This window comes from Aulonocara stuartgranti (assembly GCF_965226115.1).
Source record: "Aulonocara stuartgranti genome assembly, chromosome: 18".
NCBI classification, from domain to species: domain Eukaryota; kingdom Metazoa; phylum Chordata; class Actinopteri; order Cichliformes; family Cichlidae; genus Aulonocara; species Aulonocara stuartgranti.
In genome coordinates, this window is record NC_138954.1 from 29,553,312 (window position 1) to 29,577,477 (window position 24,166).

Here is a 24,166-nt window from a genome sequence, read left to right on the forward strand (position 1 = left end):
CAGGCTTTTTTCATTTTTTTTTCATTTTTCAATCAAATTAAAACAAGATTCCTTGAATTATATTGATCCGACACACATAAAAAAGTGTGTTTCAGCCTGCTTTCTGTGTTTCAGCTCTTTTGCTCTTTCCTGATGAGATTATGGCCTCAGTTGGGAGTTTCAGTTCACACTGAATACATCGTTATGTTGTGATGTTTTGTAAATGTAAGTCCTAAAACATATTCAATCAGGTGATCGACAAGCCTCTAGTTTGGGCAGGGATAGCTCAGTAGGTAGAGTGGTGGCCCCGTGATCGGAAGGTCGGGGGTTCGATTCCCCTGAACAGCTACCCTGAGGTACCCCTGAGCAAGGTACCGTCCCTACACACTGCTCCCCGGGCGCCCAATGGCTGCCCACTGCTTCACTGAGTGAATGGGTTAAATGCAGAGAGGGATTTTCCCCACGGGGACCAATAAAGTACACACACTTTTCTTCTAGTTGATAATTGTGCAGTTACTCCTGGTTTCTCAGCCAGATCACATTGAACACCAAAAATGGCACTCAGATTAAGGCTTTAGCAACAGAATGCTGCTAAACAATTGGTGATGCCTCAGAGGCCATTTACATCTTTTACATACAGTCTATGCTTCAACAGAGCTCTTTGTGGGAGGCTTCTGTGATTGGAAACATTTGCATCCTTGAGTTCCCTAACCTCACCAGCAGGGCTGGTATCTGCTCCTTTATGCAAGCAGGAACAGGATGAGCACTGTCAGACCCTTACAGGTTGTGATTCATGTATAAAAGCATGTGGAGGCCATGCAAACCAAGGAATATCACTTTGAGTTGCTGAAATTAAATTTCAGCAAACTCAGTTTTTCTCTTAGATTTTTGAGGTGTTGTTCTCTGTAGGTTGATCATTTCCAACTCCATCAAATAATGTGTCATCCTTTGGTTCCTGGCACATTATCCAGTCCATATCAGTATGGATATATACATCCTGATTTTTTCCCATTGAGATCTGATGAGTCTTCCTAGTTGTTGTTTTTTTTAGCAGTGTATATAATTAAACTAAAATACAACAATGCAGGGATTTGAACTTGAAATGTACTCCAATTTACTTTGAAATATTTGTGCTATACAATGTCACAAGAAAAGAAATAGGGTTAGTGAGTAGTTAGTTATTAGTTGTTATTTTCTCTCATGTCTGATTATTTTTGTTCGGAGATGACTTAGTTGCATACCTAGAAAGTACGCCTGTGGTTCGGTGTGCAGGATGGGTGTTTGCTTATGTATATATTCTATGTCTCTGTTGATGGTGAATCTGTATGTAGAAATCTGCCATTACCTGTGGATGTGCATATGCACCTGCATGTTGTTTTGCAACTGTGTGTGTAACCACAGAACAGCAGGCCACACCTCCGCCAACAAAGAGAATAAACATGGGTGACACAGTCAAGCTGCCGTGTAATGCAGGGGAATCTGCCAACACCCCACCACCAGCACACTCACAAACACACACCTTTCTTACCCCCTTTTCTATCTTTGTCTCTGTCATCTCTCTCTCCTTCTCCCTCTATCGCTCTTTTATTCATTACCTGGAACCTCTGCAGAGGCATCAACAATAACAGCCAACTCTACCTGCTTGTTGACAGTGTCAAACAGCGACAAGAGAAGGAGGGAGACAGAGAGAGGGGAAGAGAGCGAGAGAGGACAGCAGTTGCATGCCTGCCACGATGGGAGAAAATTGCCACGGTGACAGAGGGGGTGATAGAGAGATGAAAGAGGAGTTGGGGTAGCTGGGGGGGATGAAATGTGAGGTGAGAGAAATGTGGTGAGAGAGAACGAGCGGGCAACATAAAGAGAGACATCGTGCGAGGGAAAGATGAAAGGAGACAGAAAACTAGAGAAAGGAAGAGAGGGAGTGATGGGAGAGTTGGTGTGCTGCCGCTTCTTCTCAGCGCTTTGCACACATCTGCGTGCCCAGTTCTATGAATTTTTGATAGCGAGGGTTATAGGGCTGGAAATTCCAGCTGGCTGCCATGTCAAAGCGAGGAGAAGAGTGAGGAAATGAGCAGCAAAGCAAAGTGAAACAAACACACCAAGCAAGTAGGGAAAAGGAGGCAAGGATGAATGACAGATGCGATTTAAAATGTGTTGCTAATGAGGCACGTGTAGGAGAGGTAAGGGCATGTCGGTGCCTCACACAAATAGTTTTTATAGCTTTTTGTAGAGGTAGGTAGATTGATCCAAATATATATAAATATTATCAGTGCTGACCGATACTAGCACAATAGTATCGATACAAACGCTGGTATTGGTATCAGATTGATACCAGCATGATAGGATTGATATTGTGTTTATAGCCTGTAAGTTTAATATTTAGTCCAAACAATGGCGATAAATCAGTTTTCAGGGTTTTTGGGGAAATGAAACTATATACTCAACCATGTATTTTAAAAAACAACAGATGCTGACACAAAGTCCTTTAGAGACAGGCACATTTACATTGCAGTTCTTTAAAAAAACAGAAAAAAACAACAGTTTCAAAATGCATGAAAAGCTGAAAGGCGTTTTTTGTTTTGTTAACAAATTATTGTGGAAATTAAAACTCGGAGTGATTTAGTGGTCATTAAAATGTGTTCAGAAATTACAAATTAATGAGTCTTGTCACACTGTTCTTCCCTGCATAAGCTGACTTATGGTTAAATATATTGGTATTGGTAACGTAGGCCCGATGATTACTTGGTATCAGATGGATATTAAAATTTGCAGGTCAAAAGTAACATTTTGTCATTTACCATCCACAATAAAATAAAACTGGAATAGAATAGAATAGAATAAACCTTTATTGTCCCACGGATGAGAAATTTCAGTGTTACAGAGCTCTTACAGCAAGGAAAAAATTAAATATAAAAGGAAGACAGAAGGTGGTCCTATAAACATAAGCAGCCGAATTGTGCATAGGTAACAATGTACAGAATATGTATAGAAAATTTTAAAAATTGTAGGAAGATATGTATAAAATGTACAGGGTTATGTATCAAATCTAGAAATAGCTGTGGAAATTTGATCCATTATATTAAAACATTCTAATTATTACATTTTTAGTTCATCATCATTTTTAACAGGGTCTAAAAAGTTGATTTCTGTATAGACGGTTTGTCTTTGTGAATTTTATGTTATGCAAAGGTACACATAATAACCATTACATACACTAATATTTAAGTTACTATTGTTATTTATTTTGCAATCATTTCTTGTGCTGAAGCTCTTTTCACAAATATTAAGGGGACACTTCAAGAACTCTGGAGGCTGTTACACCTTCCTGAGTCAATATTTTAGAGATAAAGCTAGAAAATCTGCTGTTGTCGATGCTGTTCATACAGCAACTCAAAAGTGTCTTATTTAAGTCCCTTGCACCCTGGTAAACACAGTCCATTTACACTTGAAGGTCATCTTATTGCTCTGCATGTAAGTAAGTAACTCTGCCAAAGGAGTAATGCGAATTGCTTGGCACATTTGTTTGCAGAATTTTACTCGTCAGGGCTGGGTGTGACTTTAATGTTTGGCTTTCTGGTTGCTTTTGCTTCCGCCTGCTTGCCAAAGCACTTTATAAACTCTGCTTTATAAAAAATACTATTAAAATAAAGCTTATTATTATTATTATTATTATTATTATTATTATTATTATTATTATTATTATTATTATAATATTCAGCTTTGGAAGTGCTCCAGATCTGAATCTGGATTTTTTTTTAATGAAAGATTGTAAGAAACAAGGCAAAATTTGGAATTAACTATTTACTTATACATAGTTTGAGATATGAAAATCACTGTCAAGTTTTCAACACAATATATGAAACTATTCAGATCCAGATATCCTTCCAGAGATTTAATAATTTGTGTATGCAATAGTGGCGATTTCCAGCTGTGTCACAGATATGCAATCTCAGACTGCTGTAATTGTTTAAAGTATCCCTTGATCTCACTATGCAACTACTGTGGAGTATTTCACATTACTCAGACTATAAGTATCAACAACAGGATTGTATATTTATCCTATTTTTTAGTGCTAACAGTGCCTGTTGAATTTGGTTTGAACAGTAATTTGATGGAATTCAATTAACTAAATCTGCCCACTCACCTCCATCCTGGTTAAATCTGCATTGGTCGTACACAGTGCTACTGAATTGTAGTGACGGCCTCACACCTCCACTCCCAACCAGAGGGGGCAAAGAGAGAGAACCAACTAAAGATGAATAAGTCGTTTCTTGGTGGATGGAGATGGAAGGAAGAATGGAGGGATGGCACTAAACTCAAGGTACTGATTGCTTTTTGCCTTTTTGTGTCATCTGGTGGAGAGGTGGGGGCTTGAGTGGAGGCAAATTGATTATAGAGGAGGAGGGAGAAGAAGAGGAGCAGAGGTGAGGAGGGGGGCGATGGGGTATGTAGATTACTTTGCCTGCCCCAAGCCACCTGACATGTACAGGGCATGATAGATTTCCATTTGCCAAACTGTGTGTGTGTGTGTGTGTGTGTGTGTGTGTGTGTGCGTGTGTGATTTCGATGACTAAACATGAAAAGCCATGTCCTATGAACAAGTGACAGAGCTCGCAGTCAGAAGAGAGGACACGGACTGACAGTTGCAATCAAACACTTGTACATTTACATGAAGCAAGAGCAACTAGGACAGAAGGGCAAAACAAGTAGAAACACACGCTTCTTAAACACTCACACAGACACACACAGACACCTTCGTTTCCATACCCACAGTTCTTTCATTCAGCAAGCGCTGCTCGTCATTAAAGGCACATTTACCACAAATTGGACCAAATTCCCACTGTCACTTCCAATAATGGCAGCTCCCATGCAGAGAGCCAGAGAGAAGGAGACACGGTGGGTGGGTGTGCCATTTAGAATTGGCGGGTTAGTTTTGTGATATAATGCACACAACCCTTTCGGTTTTATCTCCTGTTCACATTTCTTTAGATCACTCACAGATACAGAGGAAGTCCTTTTTACAAAATATCTTCAACATCTCCGTTCTTGCTTCTTCTTGTTCCCTTTTTCTGTGGTGTACGTATGGATCTAATGGCAAGTAGGCAAATCAGCCAGCTGTGACATTAGCCACCATCCCTTCTCAGGCCGGGATGATGCTATTTCCTTAAATAACTGTGTATGTGTGTGAGAGAGAGACAGAGAGTGGACATCGGAACTAGGCTTCCCAGGGCTAGCATCCCACACTGCCAGAAGGAAGGACAAACTACTAACCTTTATTAATTATTAAAACACACAGACACCTTGCCATATTATTAGATGATGCATGGCTCCCACGTTTCCCCAGAGCTCCCAGCCACATCTCCTGGCTTTCTGGATGACAACTGAACCAATTCTATCCACGGATTAAAGCCTTGAGATGTGGCTGATAGCTCAGAAAATAAAACAAGATTTGTCCAATAATGCTTGGCTGACGCTCAGTTCGATCATTTCCTCCATTCTTTTCCATACATATATGTTCTTCATAATTATACATTTACATTTTCTTTGTTTTCAATTATTTGTTTGATTCGGGGGGGTTTTGGCAGGCAATCCATCTCTGTCTATCGGTTTCTCCTGCACTGTCCTATTTTCCATACATCTGCCCCTCCCTGAGCCTGGTTCTGTTGGAGGTTTCTTCCCGTTAAAAGGCAGTTTTTACTTCCAGCTGTCAGCTTACTCAACGGGGGTTGTTTGATTGTTGGGGTTTTCTCTGTAGTATTGTTGGGTTACAATAGAAAGCTCATAGCTATATAAAAAATATATAAATTGACTTATTCAGGAAGTTAGGCCATTGCTTTGGTCTTAAATGACTGGAACTGACTTAAAATCAAAAGATCATGAAGAAATAACTAATGAAATATAGATGAGATGTGAGAAAAAAGAACAGTAAAGGCCTATTAAGCAAAGGGGAAAAACAAGATTTAGGAAGAGATTGAAAAAAATCAAATAAATAAATGATTGCAAATAAATGGAAGAGAAGAAACAAGTGGTATAGTGTTTGGACAGGGAGAAACAAGAGGAGGGGTGCGCACAGTGTAAACGGTGGGTAAATGAAGTGTGATTTCCACTTGGGGTGACGCTATCTGTTGCCCTTTTCCTTCAGGTTAATGGGTACTATCATAAAACTGGGCCGCTTAGGTGGACACTGGGTCACAACCACAGACGTAGGTGCACACACAAAACCCGACGCGTGGTCAAGGTGAAATATGGGTCCTAATGGTTGTGTTCCATCGTTACAAGGGCTCGGAGTTGATTTGTCCATCGTAAAACAGCTCGTGCAACTGCCGTGTGGGGAAAAAAAGGGGGCAGAAGTGAACTTGAGGTCACGGGTTTGAATCCTAATCCCTGTAGGAAACACTTAGCTTTGCATTGACAGCGTGCTCCTGCCTTTTATGCAGATTTATGATACCAAAATCTTTGCTCAGAATAAAAAAATAGGTCAGCGAGCTGGACATAAAATCTTAGTTGAAATACAGGCGGTAATAATCCTTCAAAATTACTCTGTACCAACCAATACATCCTGGTAATATGATTCATGTTATTTAATTTAATGAAATTATGAGACATCCCAATTTGTTATTTCATACCCAGGAAAATGTTTCCAATTCAAGATTACAGGATTCATTATACCTTCATTCAACCGTGTCCGTTATTGTAAGACACCGGGCTAAACTTAGCTTTAAACATATAGATGTTAATAGTTTGTGTAACGTGTTCGTGCACAGTTTCATTGAGACTGACCCAAACAGAGTATATAAAGACATATATATATATACATACCTACAGATCATTAAAGTAACGCTTATAATAAATATTTGACTCTGTTAAGGAGAGAGCTCAGTCCTACCTGAGGCAGATGGTGGCTAGCCTCTCTATCTCTGTCTCCATGTGTTCCTGTAGCTCTCCAGGCCTGAGCAACACCTGGCAGATGGGACAGACTGGAGCCTGGCTGTCATACAGGGACATCTTCTTTTTACCTGGAGACACCAATGAAGAGAAACACACAGTGACAAGAATATCAGCATAAGAGATATAAGCACCCAACCATTTCTTTTTTCATGCACAAACCTTACATGTTGAGTGTGTTTAATTATATGGTATCAGAATGCACCTCAAATATTATTTTTTTTTACTGTTGTTTTATTACTGCAGAATCCCATCGAGTACAAATGAAGCTAGTGTGGAAGTACCTTAAAAATGTAGTTTTACAATGGCCAGCAGGGGGAAACTTCTATGAGTGCAAAAATGGGTCCTATCGCAAACCCTACTACTCACTCCATCTACAACTTCAGTTGGCATTTTCCTAAAGAGATCATTGTTTCAGTCACTCACGTCAAGCCTTATTTACGTCACAATGGTCACTTCATAAAAATATGTTTCCATACAGTAAAAACACGCAGGGTATGCTTTAGGACACGGCCACATTGTGATTGACAAGATGCTAGAGCATGTGGTGACCTTGCATAAATTCCCTACATAAATCACTTTGCATAGTATTGACAGACTTTGTCATGTGGCAGTGAAGCAGAAGTTTTAGGGTAAAAGCAAGAAAATGGGTTTAAGGAGCCAGCATCTTCAGCAAGCATCACAGTATACATTTCTGGATTACACGCTTACAAAAGCGGACTAGAGTGCTCTACAGTATCCATTGTGTAATGTTGCTCTGGGGTCAAAGCGGGAGGTGGTGTTAGAAGGGGAGTTAAAGAAGTGTCTGCCATGGATGAGATAATGCTGTATAGAGTCTGCCAACACTACCTCACTTCATTGTCCTTGATCAGCAGGGCTTAGGGTGGGGCCACACCTGTTTCTCTGTGTGTGTGTTATTGTGTTATTGCGTACGTGTTGGAACGTATGCATTTTTGTGTTTGTGCTTTGTCTGTCTAACCTGGCTAAAAATACCATCTATTGAAATCATATCAGTGCTTAGAGTTGGAGGACACTTCCTGATTTCCTGGATAGCCAATCAAATAGTTCTTTTTTTAGCCCGCAAACAATAGGCCCCGCCTCAGCCAGGACATCCCGTTTAGACCGCTTGTCACCACGGCAACAAGGGGACCAGGTACGGGGGGACTCCCTGTCTGCCTTGTCTTTAGTGAACCGTTTTCTTTTTCTTTTCTTTTTAATGCACAAACATTACATACACACACTCCTATACATACACATGCAGCCCTTGGGGGGCATTTATCCTTGCTCACAGTTTCCTGCAAAAGGACTCATGATACAACTAGTAACGGAAAGCACGCACAAACGCCCCCCCCTCCACAACCCACCTCTGCCGCTGCCCTTCTTTTCTCAGAGCGTGTGCATGCATACTAGCCTCCCATTCTCCTGCACTGCTGCTTAACACAGCCCACAGCACTGGACACGTTAAGTGACTTTGAAAAATAGGTAATCGATTACCTTCTTTCTCTCTTTTTCTATCTCTTTTTTACATGTTTCCTTCTCTTTTTTGCATTCTGATTCTCCCTACAATCCTTTCTTTGCTTTTTCTTTCTTCCTTTCTTTTTCATCTTCTTTATTTTCATTTCTTCCTTTCTCTCTCCCTTACTACCCCTCTCCTTTCTGATTTTTCCCTTTCTCTCCTTGTTTCTTCATCTCCTTTTTAGCCCCCCTCTCAGCCCCTGCACACCTCTTCTCTCCCCTTTATTGCTTTGACAAGATAATTTGAGTCATGCTGAAGCCGTCCGCCATCCGCCACAGCAAACAAAGAACAGATCCAATCCCCCTCTGCAGCCGATGGGGCCGCTTTCTATTCTGCAGACAAACGCACTCCTGGAGGTCGCGGACACGCACACAAACATATGCTTGATTATTGTTGAGTCCAAAAAAAAAGTGCAAACGCTTGTTTTGCATGGTGAAAGTTTACTTTGTGCATTTCAATAAGAGGTGATTTTCTTTTGAAGTTTGAAAGATTCTCTGTGAATGAGGTTATTTTTGTACTGGCAGACTGATGATAAAGACATGTAGCTGCACATTTACGACAACAGAAAAGCAACAATGAATAAGAGGAAAACATACTAAAGTGGAGGAATGATTGGGTTGTGTGAAGTGGTTTGAATTCAAGCTTCTTTTTTTTTACAGAAAATATAAACCAGCACATTAACACCAAACATATTCCTAAGACATGCAAATTTGACTTTCTCTGATGTGATGGAATAAATACAGCTAACAGCTTTTAGATCCAACAGAGATGGGAACTGCTGTCACCAAAAACATAAAAGCAGCACTAAACGTAGACCAAAATATAAAATCAGCCCCAATATGTGAAAATAAATAGATAATTTCATAAATCCTGCAACACAAAGCATTCAATCAAACACTGAAGGGAAACTTTGCATTTTTTTAAAAGTCAGATTTTTTTTAAAGCTAAAAAATATTAAATATATCAGCAACAAGTGTGTCTCCATATGAAAATTATCACATAAAACTTGCAAAATTAGCAAATGAAACATCTTTCAGTCAAAAACGGGCCCCCAATTAATCCAAATGTAATGCCATGCAATGTTTATTTGCCCTAAAAGTCTTGTCAAAACTTTCACTCTTCATCTCTTTCTTTTCTTTTTTTAAACTTGTTTGCTGTTGTGGTGTTTCCTCCTTTCCTGTCATTTTTACTTCCCATGTACTTTCTCTTTTCCCTTCCTCTTATTTTTCCCCTCTCCCTGTCAAGTGTTCCCCGAGGGAAGTGAGCGATGGGGAGAGCCGAACGGACAGAAAAATCCCTCGAAGGAGGAAGAGGAGGAGAAGCCGGGTTGGGAAGGATGGGGGGGTGGGGTGGTGCTGATGTGATGCGATGTCGCACACCCTGCTTGTCAGCCCCTTAAAGATGATTAATGTTGGGGCGACACGCAAACACATGTGTGTATCCACATGTCCCGCTTTAGACTTCACACACTCAAAACACACACACTCCCCCTGCGGCGCGACGAGGGAGCGTTTAATCTTGGGTAGCACGGGGAAGGTACCGGAGCTGCAGAAGATGGAGGGGGGGTTGGAGCGAGAAGACGGCTGGACAATAACAAGGAAATAGGACTGACAGGACTTTTTAGTGTTGAGACTCCTCAGTGAAGCACTGGTCGGCTGCCCAAACGAGGGGATGGATGGATGGATGGAGCAGGAGAGCCAAGAGAAGGTGTGCGTCTCCTTGACAGCCATGATGGAATATAGGCCTGAACCCTCCCACCCTACAAAATGTGCCAAGATGGATCGTCTTATCTCTCTTTCTCTGACTTCCTTTTCCTTCTTTCTCCTTCTCCCAGTCCCTCCATCTGTCTTTACTTACTCTTTCTCCTTTCCAGATCACTCTCTCTCTCTTTTCCTCTTCTTCCTTATTTCCTCCTGTCACCACTTTCCCTTCTTTCATCTCTGTCACTTGAGCCAGTTAACAGATCTCAGTGGCTTCACGAAACAATAAGTCACCGAGCTGGCAGGAAGCATATCCTCTGACTTTTCTGATCGCCAGTCTGATTTATTTACTGACTGCTGTACTGCTGACACGACACTTACGCTGGTCTAACACGACAAATTGAGTAGCTAATTCCTAGTTCAGCTTTGTGAATCTGTCAGTGGAATGACTGAAAATTGCAAAGATAACCATAAGGCTGTTTTACTTTTTAGTTTTTCAAAAAACAGAAACGATGTTAAATTTAATCAATGATCACCCCAAAATACGTCCTTGATTAGGCTTTTCAAATAATGAGAGGAGCCGCACATACAAACACAACTAGACAGGCAATTACAGACAGCAGATGTTGAGGAGGAGAGAGCCAGATCATGTGGAAGAGTGGAGAGCAAAGAGGAGGGATCTTCTTTTCTTTGTCATCCCTTCCTTTCCTTTTGTTTCACTTTCATCCTAATAGCCTTACTTTCTGCTTTCCTAACTCTACATGCTCATTTTCCCCATTTGCAACACTGCTTTTTCTTCCTTTCTTCCTTTTCTTCCTCATATCCCTTTTCATATTTATTGTGCACTAATAAATATGAGTGATCCTTATTTTCAAAAATCTCAGACTTCAGAGGCTGCGCAGCCAAAAGCTGCTGAAAATTGGTAAATCATTAGTCATCACGAAATGATGAAAACGTTACTTCAACTGGCGTTCTTCTTCTTCTTCTTTGTAAAATAAAAACTTTTTCTCCTCTCTCTTCAGTCTCTTGGTGCTACCCCGTCTCCCTCTTCCTTGCTTTGGTCCAGATGAAGTGGGAATCAATAGATGCTAGATAGCACAGGCTCCCAGTCTCAGACTACAATGAGCTGAGGTAAAAGGCCACCTCCAGAGAGGACAGGGATTGTCAGCTCAATACTCTCTCTCAATGGGACCAGAGATAAAACACCATTTGGGGTGTCCTCATGGCTCAATGGGCTAAGAGGCAAAGCATGTACTCACAAAACTGTGGCTCCAAATCCCATTTAATGACCTGGATTGCGTGTCATCTGTCTGCCTTTATCTCGCCCAACATGGCGGCCTCTAAGGAAGCAGGAGATTGGTGTACACTGAACCCTTCCCTTTTTCTATGCGCTTCTTATAGCTTGCCTTGATGGCACATGGCAGTAAGAAATGCACTTTTCTAAAAACTTACAGATTTTTGGGTTAAACGTGTCCTCTTTATGAAGGAGTTTAGAAAGAAACCAAAATGTTTGACTTTCCATGAACTTGATCACTCTTTTCTATTTTTTATATCTTCTGCAAGGAATTGTATTGACTTGTAAAGGGTGCACACAATCAGCTAATGAGCACCGAGCATGTAAACTGGATTTAAGCGCAACAGTAAGAGTCAGAAAACAGGAAGGCCGGATTTATGGCTTGGCATATACAGAGTATGTTTGTATGCTACGTTCGCACAAACACACCGCAACAGGCACACTTGCACATTCCCCAAATGGAATTACAAAGTGTCTACATGTAGAGGCTGTTTTTCTGTCCTTGAACAACTGTCTTCACCTTATGTGTATACACACACACATGCGCGCGCACACACTTCCATTCCCCCTCCTTGTTGTTCCCCTAAATGAGTTTTCTGACATGCATCAAGTGTTTATGCCTACAACCCTCTTGTCTCTCGTCTTCCCTTCCTCCTCTTCCACCTCCCTTCTTCTCCCCTCCCCTCTCCCACTCGCCCGGCCGGTTAGCTATAACACCCGCCAACATCGGTAAACAAGGAAATCTCTCAGCCGCGGCCCGGCATGTAACCGCATTACCGCGCCCGATAACCTCTTCAAATAATGTGCGATAAGGGGAATTTGATTTGATTCACGAAAGGGAAAGAGGGCCACTTCTGCTTCCCCCCGACTCCTCCTCCCTTCCCTTCCAATCTCTTTCTTTTCCTTTCCTTTATTTCTGTCGTTCTTTCCCTTCACCCCACCATCTTCTCCTCTTCTTCCTTTCACTTAGCCTCCGGGTCCAGGCCTCCTCCTCCACCTCCTCCTCCCGTTGCATTCTCCCTTTCTCCAGAATGACACTGCTTCGCATCCGCAATCAAATAAATCCCACCGAGGTGTCAGCCTTCATTTCGACTCTCCCCTGTCTTTCCCCGAGACCGATGCAAGGTGAGGTGAGAGGGGCTCCGTAAAGCCATCATCTCCATAATGGCGAATATGAGCCCTAAAGCCCAAAACCAGGGGGCCGCATTAACACAAATGGGACTAGCAAGGTGTGTGTGTGCATGGGTCTCCCGGTGAAGTGATATGGTTTTTCTCTTAAGTGAGCTGTGATTTAACCAGGCTAGACACTAGGCTGATCACTGCCTCCGTATGGGCGCGCGTGCAAAATAGATGAGGCTGTGTGGCTCATTCAGGGGACATTTGATGAAATGGAACGGGGGTCAACTTCAGTTTGCCACCCGGGCTGCTTTGCGTTGCTCTCTGCGAGCGTGTGCGTTCCCTGTGTCTGTCTGAGCATATGTGCGTATGTGTGTGTGTGTTTGTGTGCCGTCTCACTCCCTGACAGTGATGCATGGCACTTTTAAATAGCACTCCTCCACGCCCTGCTCAAAACTCATCACCGGGGTCTTTCACTATCCCTCCCTCGCTCCCTGGGGTTGTCACTTTTAGAAAAGCAAATGAAATGTCGGTGCCGTACAGAGGAGAGGAGGGATGAAGAGATGGCCGACTGAGGGGTAGCAAGTGGAAAGGTGTGTGTGTGTGTGTGTGTGTGTGTGTGTGTGTGTGTGTGTGCAGGAGTATGGATGTATGCTGTCTGTTCAAGACAATTGGAATTTTTCTGTGGGTAAATAAGAGGCAGAATGAATAGAAGATGCATTCGTCTTACATCGATAGGAACTGCACTACTGCTACTATATGCACAATACTTTTTGTGTCACTGGGGAAAGGTTTTGGGTCAGAAGAATATTTTCACGGCCCCTTACTTTTAAACACACTCTTAGAATTCAAAAGGAATTAAAATCAAACTTGGTGGATTTAGAAAAGAGAAAGGGAAAGCCCAAGAGATCAGCACATCATAAATCACCGGCTGCCTAGTTTGAACATACGTGATAAATTGTGATCTAATGATCCCAGTGTGTGTGTGTGTCTGTGTGTGTGTGTGTGTGTGTGTCAGCATGTATAATGCTGCTTTTACTCCTGGGACCTGGCAACAGGCATATGTGTTCGTCTTGAAGACAGTGGAGTGATGCTTGTAAGGTTATCTCCAACTACTGACAGCTGTTTATTCAATCAATCACCTTGTCAGTGCGCGTGCATGCCCCTGTCCAAGAGTGGCGAGCGAGAAAGAAGTAAATTAATGGAGCATTAACCAAGCACTGACCCACAGAGCCACAGGCACAAGCAGCAGCCACGGACCAATCCCAATAACACACAGCCACATGTATTGTGCCAGTGGTTTGCAGGAAGCCGAAGGTAGCAAAAGCAGACTAAGTGGAATATTCACTGTTCTTATTTAGCATCCTTTTAGAACATGGGATATGAAAGCTATGCCTGCAGTTAGGAGTGTATGACGTGTGTTTATAATTAAGTCACACAGAGGGAAGACACTTCTGCTTTTACTGACCTATGCCCTGTCTGTGCTGACTGACTCTATTCCATTTCTCCTTCCTCAGCTGTGTGGAGGTGGAGGGATACCGAATGGAGAGAGGTGTGGGCGTGAGGCCTGTCGGCACTCATTTCCATCCCAAAGGGCCTAATCATGACAGGAACATGCCGTGTCAGTGGGCAAACAGGGACATCAGCAAGTTTGAAATAGATACTCTGAGTCAGCCCTAATCACACAAACACAGCCTGTTTTCTTGCCCCCCGCACGCTCGTGTGTGTGTGTGTGTGTGTGTGTGTGTGTGCTATACTAAATAATATAGTGAATAGTATTACTGCAAACACAAATTCAGCTCACACTTTGACATTATATATTTTATTTATCGTCTGATAGCTACTGTTGCCCATTAACAGGAACTTTCAGTGCGTTTTAATCGATGCTGATATTTTCTGCTGACTGTTCTCCATATAGCTGACATACTTGCTTGACTTTGTGTTCAATAGCCCTATTAATCCACACTTAGAGCTGGTCTTCAGCAGCACATATCAACACAAAAAATAGTCTCCTGCATATTACTTCCCTATTATTTATTCTTTCTTTATGTCTCTCATTTACTCTCCTTTTTTTCCCCCTTCCCCTTGCTTTGATTCGCCTCTCTTGTTGCCTCTCATTATCGCTCTCCCTGCTGCTTTCATATGGTCTAGCGGCTGAATTAATTACCAAAGCCAATTAACGCTAGATTGGCTGATGTTTTAACTAATTAGCTTTAATGAGGGTGCCGTGGCTGCCTGCACCGTGTTAATTGAATCCTAACAGCGGAGGAGGCAGCCTGTGGAGGCAGAATGAGAGCGATGGATGGATAGAAGGATGGATGGATAAAGACACACGCACAGAGTTGTTATTGATAATATTTAGAGCGGATCATAGTACCTCCCACACTGTTGTTGCTGCTGGTTTATCATTAACATTTCTGGCCTTTTGTACCGATATCCACCCTTAGAGGAAAAAAGGAAATAGAATCCTATCAGAAGGTGATGTGAATATGTTATGCCAGCATGTGCGTTCCCCTCATTTGCTGGTTAAAGGTTTATCTTAGATAACTAGATTTAAGTAATGCAACTCATATCCTCGCTGTGTATCTCCTGGTTATTCCTCTCTGTGTTTGTTATTGCAAAACGTGTCTGGCAAAGAGGAGCAGCAGATTAGACTCTTAGATCACTGTCATGGCGTCCTCTTAGTGCGGATTACCTGCTGAACTCCATTCTCACCTGTCTTATGATAGGAGGATCAGAAGAGACGGGAAAAGGATAAAACTAAATTTCACATTATGTCATTTGAAGGAGATTTGAATATTTTCACGCAGCATCGTGGATTCTGCAAGCTGTATTTAAGATTCTTGCATTTTATTTTTGATTGAATTTTTTAAACTGTCCTTCATATACCTAGTAAGTTTCCTTACTAAACCATGTTTTCGGTCCAAAGTAGAAGAATGTAGCCTAGCTGCTAAGCCCAGGCTTAACCTAGCCATAAATCACTCTGGCTGTGTTATTACCAGCTTTACATAGCTGTTCAGGTTCCTACTGTTTAGTTTGTCATCACAAATGTAGACTCTGATATTACAATTTAATGTGCTTTCTGTCCTAAAGAAACAGTAGTCATTGAAAATTTGCTGTTAATTTATCCTTCGCTAGCGAAAGTTAGCAAAGGCTAAAGCTAGCAATCATAATAGTATTTAGCTAGCTAAAATTTAAATAGCTAAATATTAATGAAGTCATTTTGACAAATTAATCTAAAAAGGCACAAAATTATACATACATTTCAGTTTTCTATTTTTTATGCAGTTGCCATTTTATGTAAGGCCACATTTCTTTCTTTCTTTTTTTTTTTTTTTTTTGCTTTTTACAGTAGGCTGTGACTGATCAACAAAATCTAGGGTATTATTGATGTTTGTAGACAAAAAGGAGAAAAAAATAAAGACATAACACTTTCTTACATATATTATTTAATTAAATCCAACCAATATGAAATTGACCAGAAATAACTGTAAATTTTAAAAAGCAAACCTTAAATTAACATTACTGAGCGACATAAGCCGCATTACATAAAGACTGAACATTATGCCCATCCTCTTCCTTTCTCTGCTTTCTCCCATCTTGCTGATCTAAAGACATGAACCCCGGCAGATTGTCTGAGGTGGCCATAAAAATCTGCATGGCCGTGTAAAAGGCTTAATGATTTTAAAGTTACAAGAGAAAAGAGCCTGCAGTTTGTCTCATCCATCAAGTCTAGCACCAGCGCCTTCGCCAAATGGCCCTGCCACCTAACCTGGAGCTTAGCAATGCGGGGCCAAATACGCCCTCCCTCTCTCGCTGTCTCACTGAAACATTTTGTCTTCGTCCTACTTAGACTACATTATTTCTTTCCTTACTCTTTGTATCTCTTTCACCTTCTCTGTGTCACCTTGTATTTTTCTTTTTCAGTTTTCCATAGTATTAGTATCAGTTGGCTGCAGTTCTTTTCTTTTCTATGCAGCCAGAAAGACTACAAATGTAAGATTTTTCTGCTTTAAATTAGGTTGGCACACGGTAAATGACTCATATTTTAGGGTATAAATAAGCCACACTGGCTCTTGACATAGCAGGTAGACACCAAATACACAAGCCAGACCTTAAACATCTAAATTTGGTGCAATAAAAGATGCCTTAACTTCTTACATGACCTTGAATTAGCTGATACTGGCTACAGTTTCTAAAGACAGCACTCATCCATCTAACCCATTCAACCCAGCAGTCCCTAACCTCCAATAAGATTCCACTTACTGATAGAAGCCTTTTGACTGGCTCTTGAAAACTCTAATCAGTATTAGAGACCCTCTGTTTCTCTAATGCAGAAATCAGGCTTTATAGAATACTTTGATATAAGTTTACTGTGTTCTGCTCTCCTTGCCTGAATGACTACATGTCTTAGGATGTTCTATCAGGGCAGAGGTTCCCTCCTGAGGTGGATGACACATATCAAGTACACGTTAACTCTTAGATACATACACTCATATCCAACATATCCCTCTAGAGATGTGGTCTTGTAGAAAGAAATGGGTAATTTCATGTTCCCATCATTGGCTCATCTGTCAAATGGTGGCAGATTCATTTATGCACATACACACATGTGAAGCATGACAGAGAAGCCTGACCATTGCAGTGCTTTGACTAGTTTCCTGTTTCCCCTATTCCTTTTTCTGGTGTACTTTCCTATGTGCTTTCCATGTTCAGCTTTTGTGTTCGCTCTAGAATAGCGAGAACAAGCCTGCTTCACCAGGAAGATATTTCACACTCCCACAACAGTCATCTAAACAACTCCTCAAATTCATATGTCACTGTAATGCATGCAAAATGAAAAAGTGGGATCCAAAAATAAATGTGATTATTTTACTCTGGCGACATTTTTGCTAATGAAGGCTAAATTAAAACATTTATTACCGGCTGTGTTAAATGCACATGTGCATCTCCTCTGGCTCATCCACGACTTGGATTTATAGAATGCAATAAGTAACATTAGAACATTTGAATTTATGGTTTCTATTAGCACCAGTCATTCAGACACAATAACAGCTATAAGCACACGCTGATATATAGCCTGGGTGACAACAAAAGCCAAATGTAAATCAGATAAATCGGTGAAATTGAACAGTCATTCAAAGAGCCCCATCTACAACTCTGAATGCTCATGAGTCCCTTTGTACGGCGGATGCAGGTGTGTGCGCTTGTGTGCATGTGCGTGTTTGCTTGTCAGCGATTGAGAAGGACCTATTTCCTCTTGCAGAATCCCCGGCTCTAAATGATGGATTGATATCTCTTTCACTGTAGATTATATACGCATGTGTGTGTATGGGTGTGTGTATATGTGTGTCACCGGCCCTCTCAGCCTCTTGCTGCCTCCCCTCTTAGGCCCTTATCAGCTCTTGTCACAAACAGAGGATAGGGGATAATCCTTCATACAAGGGGAGCAGTCTGGCCTTCCATCTATCTAGCTGTCTGTCTAGCTGTCTGCTATATTACCCATCTCACTGGAGTAGAAATCAAACAGACACAAAGCAAACTTCCTGCATCTCGCTAATCTCTGTTGGCACAACTCAGATGGCGAGTTTGATGGGAATAAAAGTAACTGCTTTTTTCCTCGCAAGTTTGGTCAGATTGTAAAAAGTTTGCTTCAAATCCCGTGTAATTATTTGCAGATAAACTTTCAAGTAAGGAGTTGGGAACTTTGTGTTTTCTTTAGGTGTCAGTTGTCCTGGTGGGATTTTAAAAAAAAATAGCCACAGGCTCCTTTGGAAAAATGACTGCAAGCCAGATAATGAAAACTTTCCTAAGTTCTCGGTCACGCCTACGCCTTAGGGTGCTGCAGTGTGGTTGGGTTGCCTGCCATGTCCTCATGACATGTGGTTGCTGTGGGTCACTCCCGAGTTCCAAGAATCAGAGCGGTCCCTGGCACCAAACTGGGTCCAGACTTCAAGAGTTTGCTTATGTAAATCACGACTTTCACGGCATTTCATAATGCAGGAGAGCATCATTTAAAACACCACTCGCAAAATCTAATTTATGTGAGCACTTTTGTTCTAAAATGAGATTTTAGAGCCCAATAAAACTAGGTTAAAATAAAAGAACATTACAACAAATCGTCGACCACAGTGACTTGTACCACTTGAGGAAAAACCCACTCCAGATGGAAAAATCAAGTTGTGCTAGTCCTAACTACAAGAATATCCAATACCCACATGGCATTCACCGCGAGGCCTCAGTCTGTCTGTCTGTATACAAACTATATATCTGGGTGGTAACGTGATATGAGAAAACCACAGATGCCTATCTGCTGGAGTGGGTCATTGCACAGGTCACACATGAGGCTACTGTGTGTATGTGTGTAACAAGTGATTTCATCACTCAGCTGCAATTGGACATCATTATGATCTTTATCAGTCTGCTATCTCTGTGCTCTATACGACTCTGCCTATCAATTATTCCTCCATCCATGTCCTGTCCTTTCCCTCTCTCTGAAGGGTGATATCACATTGTCCAATAGAGGGCGATGTTCCACTACATTTTGCTCTTGCAGCATCCTTGGTAGTGTTTCCCTGAATAAATAACATTCTACATCTCTACTTTAATTCTTTTAAATCCTCATTTATTGTCCTCCTCATAAATGTGTTTGAGCAACTGGGAGACCAAATGAAACTGTGCTGGTAGCAAAGCAGCATCGGTAGAGTTTTCATAAATGTAAAAACTCTGAACACAACGTCTTTATAACTGATGTCAAAGTGCGTACTTTTCAAAGATGCTCTCACTCACTTTTTTCACAGCACTGAAAATCACTTATCTTTAAATTTGGTGACATTTAGATTTCCACATGATCTGAGTCCTCACATGCTTCTGTCTGAGATTAAGATTAAAACTATGAGTTCCTTAACTCATAAAAAGTTGTGGACACATAGTTTTCACTTGGGAATACAGTTTAAAATTGTCAGAATTTTTGCTGGGTTTGAACTGGACAACAATTGATCTCTAATTTTGTTTACTTTCTGGTATTGTTGGCTTCTACAAGGAGACAGCTTGGAGACTGTCACACACCCAAACGCCCAATCACAGACACACACAGACACACACAAAGAGGTGAGGGGAGGGAGTCTGCAGCTGAAATCAATAGAAAATTAAAGCGACTGAAATGGTTTCTGCTCACACATTAACCTTCCTTCTCTTTTCTCCTTTCCTCACCATTCTTTTCCATCTTTTCCATCATCATCCCCCTCTCACTTTCTCTCTCTCTCTGTCTCATGCTCTCCCCTAATAGCCAGTGCCACTGACGGCAACAGTGCTTCAAACAGCCTGAGTGTAGGTTCTAGTGACAGAGAGTAAAGAGACGTGTTTTTTCGAGTTTGATCTTTACAAACGGGTAGAGGGTGAGATGGCTGGATGGGAGGAAGAAGGAGGGGGGGGGGCAGTAATAGCACAGAGACGACAGGGGCTTTGGATACTCCCTCTCTACACACACTCACACACACATACATACTCCGTCTGGGGACTCAAATCTCAGAGCAATTTTCAGGCCGGATGATTGGCAGCTTGATGCGTATTCTTCCTCTACAAGACCGACTGATAACTCCAGCTATCCCATTCCACCATGCCATCTCTCCCTCTCTCTCTCCTCTCTTTCTCCCACTCTCACCACCTTTTTTTGTCACTGTGACTCTCTCAACACCCCCTTGCCCTGACCCCCTCCTTCTCCTGCCCTCCACCCCCAGTCTCGCTCTCCTTCTCTCTCTCTCTGGGCCTGTTGTGGGACTATTACAATGACAGAGGCGATAAGGGACATTTATCACATGTGCGGCGGGGTGAGTGAGAAAAAGCCCTCAACAGGTCTAGGGGGAGGACAGACACACACACATACACACTCAGCATATAGACATGCAGAAATGCTTCCACATTGCATGCATGTGAATGTGCAAGCACCTGTGCACTTAAACAGACAAATAAACAGTGAGTGGTTGTGCATGCCTACACACAACTGCATACAGTCTCTTTTCCACACACACACGCACGTAGATTGTAACGGTGAATCATCCTCCTTTTCCCCATTTTGTATTTTGCAGTTGACTGAGGCCAATTCCCCATAATTCAATACAGTTGAAAAATGAAACCCCGGTAAATCGCTACAGCGATTTTACAGATCCCCGCTTATCCTCATAATTCATTATTTCCAAACTGTAACAACATTACATTTCATTTGTAATGCTCCGCCTGCCTCAGCCATTTGCCAATTGTTATATCTTATTGTTTTCCCTCTCTAAGGGGGAGAAAAGTGAGTTATTGGGGGAGAAATGGAGGCAGGCTGGGTAGCAGGGCTTGCTCCTTCGCTGCCTATCTACCTGTTAGTCTGTCTCCATAGCTGTCTAGTTATTGTCCCGACTGGCTCTGCATCTGCCCTGTCTTCCTCTCCATCTGTCTGTCCTACTGTCTCACCAACTAACAGGCAACAGTGAACAAATGAGAACAGAGTGGCTGTCCTTATTGTGGTCGAGTAAGAATAAGCCTATTGTTTGCATCCTGATAGACACACATGCACTTACACAGGCTGACTGGCTTATTGTTTTTTAGCACTGTGGTACAGTCAGATCCACATCTGGACTGGTGCAGGGCCGAGACTGGTGCAAGGAAGGATGGAGTAAGGATGAGGAGGAGATAAGGAGGCAGGAGAGTAAGCATGGAAGAGGAAAGGATGACATGTGCAGGGTGCATCATGGTGGACTTGAAAGAGGAATGACCAAAAGGAGGACTAGAAGTCATGGAGAGAATCTGAGAGTGAAATGAATAACTGAAATAAAGAGGAGAAGATGTGATGAAGAACACTGGTGGAAGAAGGACTGAGATCGTATATAACAGAAACAGGTAAAATATATAAACTAATAATGTTCACAGAGACAGAAACAGAGACACTAGCAGAAAAATTAACCAATAGGGACATTACTGATTATACTGATTCAAGAAATCACTTAAACAGAAAAACAGAACTAACTGTCACACATGGTGGTGGTAGTGTGATGCTCTGGGCTGCTTCAAGACATGGACTGCCATAATTGATTGAACAATGAATTCTATCTTCCTGTCAATTTGCATAACCTTCAACCTGAAGTTGAAGGTTATGCATCAGCACAATGATTTAAAACAAACAAAAAAATACATAAAAAAGGATTTTGGAGTGGCCTAGTCATAGGCTGGATTTAAATCAGATTGAGATGTTTTCTATAAACAGGCCATTCATGCTCAAAGCCCTCCAGTGTGGCTAAATTAAACCAATTATGCAAAGAAGAGTGGGCCAAAATTCCTCCACAGTGACGTAAAAGACTCGTTGCCAATTATTGCTTTATTGCAGTTTTGCTACCAAGGGTGGCACAACCAGTCATAAAGTTTAGGGTTCAATAACTTCTTTGAACACAGCCAGGTAGTTTTAGATAGTGTCCCCCCCCCCCCCCCCCCCCCCCTAATAAATACAGTCAAACAGCATTTTGTATTTCCTCTGGTTATCTTTGTCTAATATTAAAATATGTTAGATCATTTAAAAACCTCTAAAAGAGAAGTAAAAAATGTTGAAGCATCTATGATCCACGCTGGAATAAACTTGAGGACATAATGCTACTAGACATGTTGGTAATTATGATAAGATTAGATGAGATTAGCTGTTTTTACAACCTCACAGAAAATCTTCACCTCCTCAAAAAAGTAAAATTTGCAATTTAACAGCACAACCCATAAGCTTTTGTCAATACTGCAGCCGAATATGCTTTCACACCAGGCGCTGCGACATGTCTCGAGAAGGGTGTTTGCAATATTTACAGCTTCAAAAAGACATTCTTCAAATAGGGTGGGGGGGGGAAATCACTTAGATCAAATACTGGAATCACCATTAATCTGAGAGCTAAAAAACACACTTTGATATCTCTTTCTGTCTCTCTAACACACACAGAGGCTGAGACACCAGCTTTCCTGTAATCTTCCATTTATCACAGCTGTAGCCACTCTCCAGCCCTGCCCATGCTACTGTACCCTGTCACACTGCTGGCTGAACAAACTGCTCCTTGATGTATGAGGGCCTACACCGGCCATAAACTTATTCACTTTTAACTAGCGTGCTACCGGCTTGCCGTGTCCAGACATCACCTTTACTGTGTGTAGCGTATGAAAAAACTGCTAGTGAGAAATTAACCCCCTGGGTACTGCTTCATAACTCACTTCTCTCTTTTTTTTCTCCCTCTCTTTCTCCTCCCTCCCTCCCTATCTATCTATCTATCTATCTATCTCTATTCCTCAGCCCAGGCATTAGTCCTGTATCTATTACCCATTAGAGTGTGTATGTGTCTTTGACAATAAAGGAAATGGCTCAGTAGAAGAAGAAGAAGGAAAAGAAGAATTGTGGGTCTTATATGTCTTGCTAAACGACAAACAGTTTCCTGTTAGTGAATGAATTGGAAGAGAAAGTCTGGACATCAGTCTCTTCTCTTTCCGTTTCTGGAAGCTACCACTGATCCCTCCTCCTTCCCTCCATTAATTGAGTACATGTAGATAAGACAAGAGAGTGTAAAGCCATAACTAACATTGGGTTTATGGTTGAGCTTATGATGTTGGCACCCTGGCACATGTGTCAACCCACACCTACCTCACTGTTCTCCCATGGTGCTTTGCTGTTTTATTGACTATATGTATTTATTGTCTCCAGTCAGTCTGGAGTCAATTGGATGACGCATTAATCTGGTAGAACACGATTAACGATTAATTGATAGCTGCAGCGTTATCAACACTGCTGCCTCCTTGCTGTGAATGCAAAAAAGAAGTCCGCGCGCACACACACACACACACACACACACACACACACACACACACACACACACACACACACACACACATCAAGTAAAAACTCAAACATGTAAACAAGCACAAATGAAAGCACGCACACCCACACACCCCCACTGTTACATATGTACCACATCAAGCACTACCACTGAGCACACACACCTAGTAAAGGTTAATTATGTAGTTTTTTCTTTCTTCAGCTTTTTTATGACTGCAGTAAGTTATAGCTACATGGGGCCCCTTCTTATCAAGCAATAAATTCATTAGTAGCTAACACGCCTCGCTGGGGCAGCTCATTTAGTTCTGACAAACAAGATTAGAGGACAGAGGGGGCAAGAGGGTGGATCTGGACAGAGAGCTGTGCGATCATACCACATGGATACACACCTTTTTCAGCAGTGCGAGGCATGGAAAAAGCATGAAGCCTGAGGGCGGTGGGGGAGGGGCTGCTATCTGCAAAGTGTTGCTGACTGTTGTCAGCAATGTGACATATAAACTTTATTTAAATTGCAAATGCTACTGTTGGTTTGAGTTTGGCTCCAAGCTAGGTTGTGTTTGTGCTAGCAGTGTTAGCCTAAGCAACAGCACTAGGCTAACGTACAAACAGCCTAGCAGTGGTAATCAGAATATGTATTTGCTGGCATTTTTAAGGGTGGTGGACCTACAGTTTTGGCAAGTGTTTGCCATTTTTAAAATGTGCATTTTAGCCCTGATCACAGTTTTTATAACCCTAAAACAGTATGTGCCTAAAACTAACCAGATCGAGTGAAAGCA

General features: G+C 41.8%; 1 protein-coding gene across 1 annotated transcript in view; it reads right to left on the bottom strand.

Moving 5' to 3' along the window:
* Nucleotides 1-24,166, bottom strand: part of rnf220a (ring finger protein 220a) — a 192,356-nt gene that overhangs the window by 37,192 nt on the left and 130,998 nt on the right. The window contains 1 exon segment of the mRNA XM_082512649.1: nt 6,866-6,995. Coding sequence (XP_082368775.1) covers nt 6,866-6,995 — 130 coding nt within the window.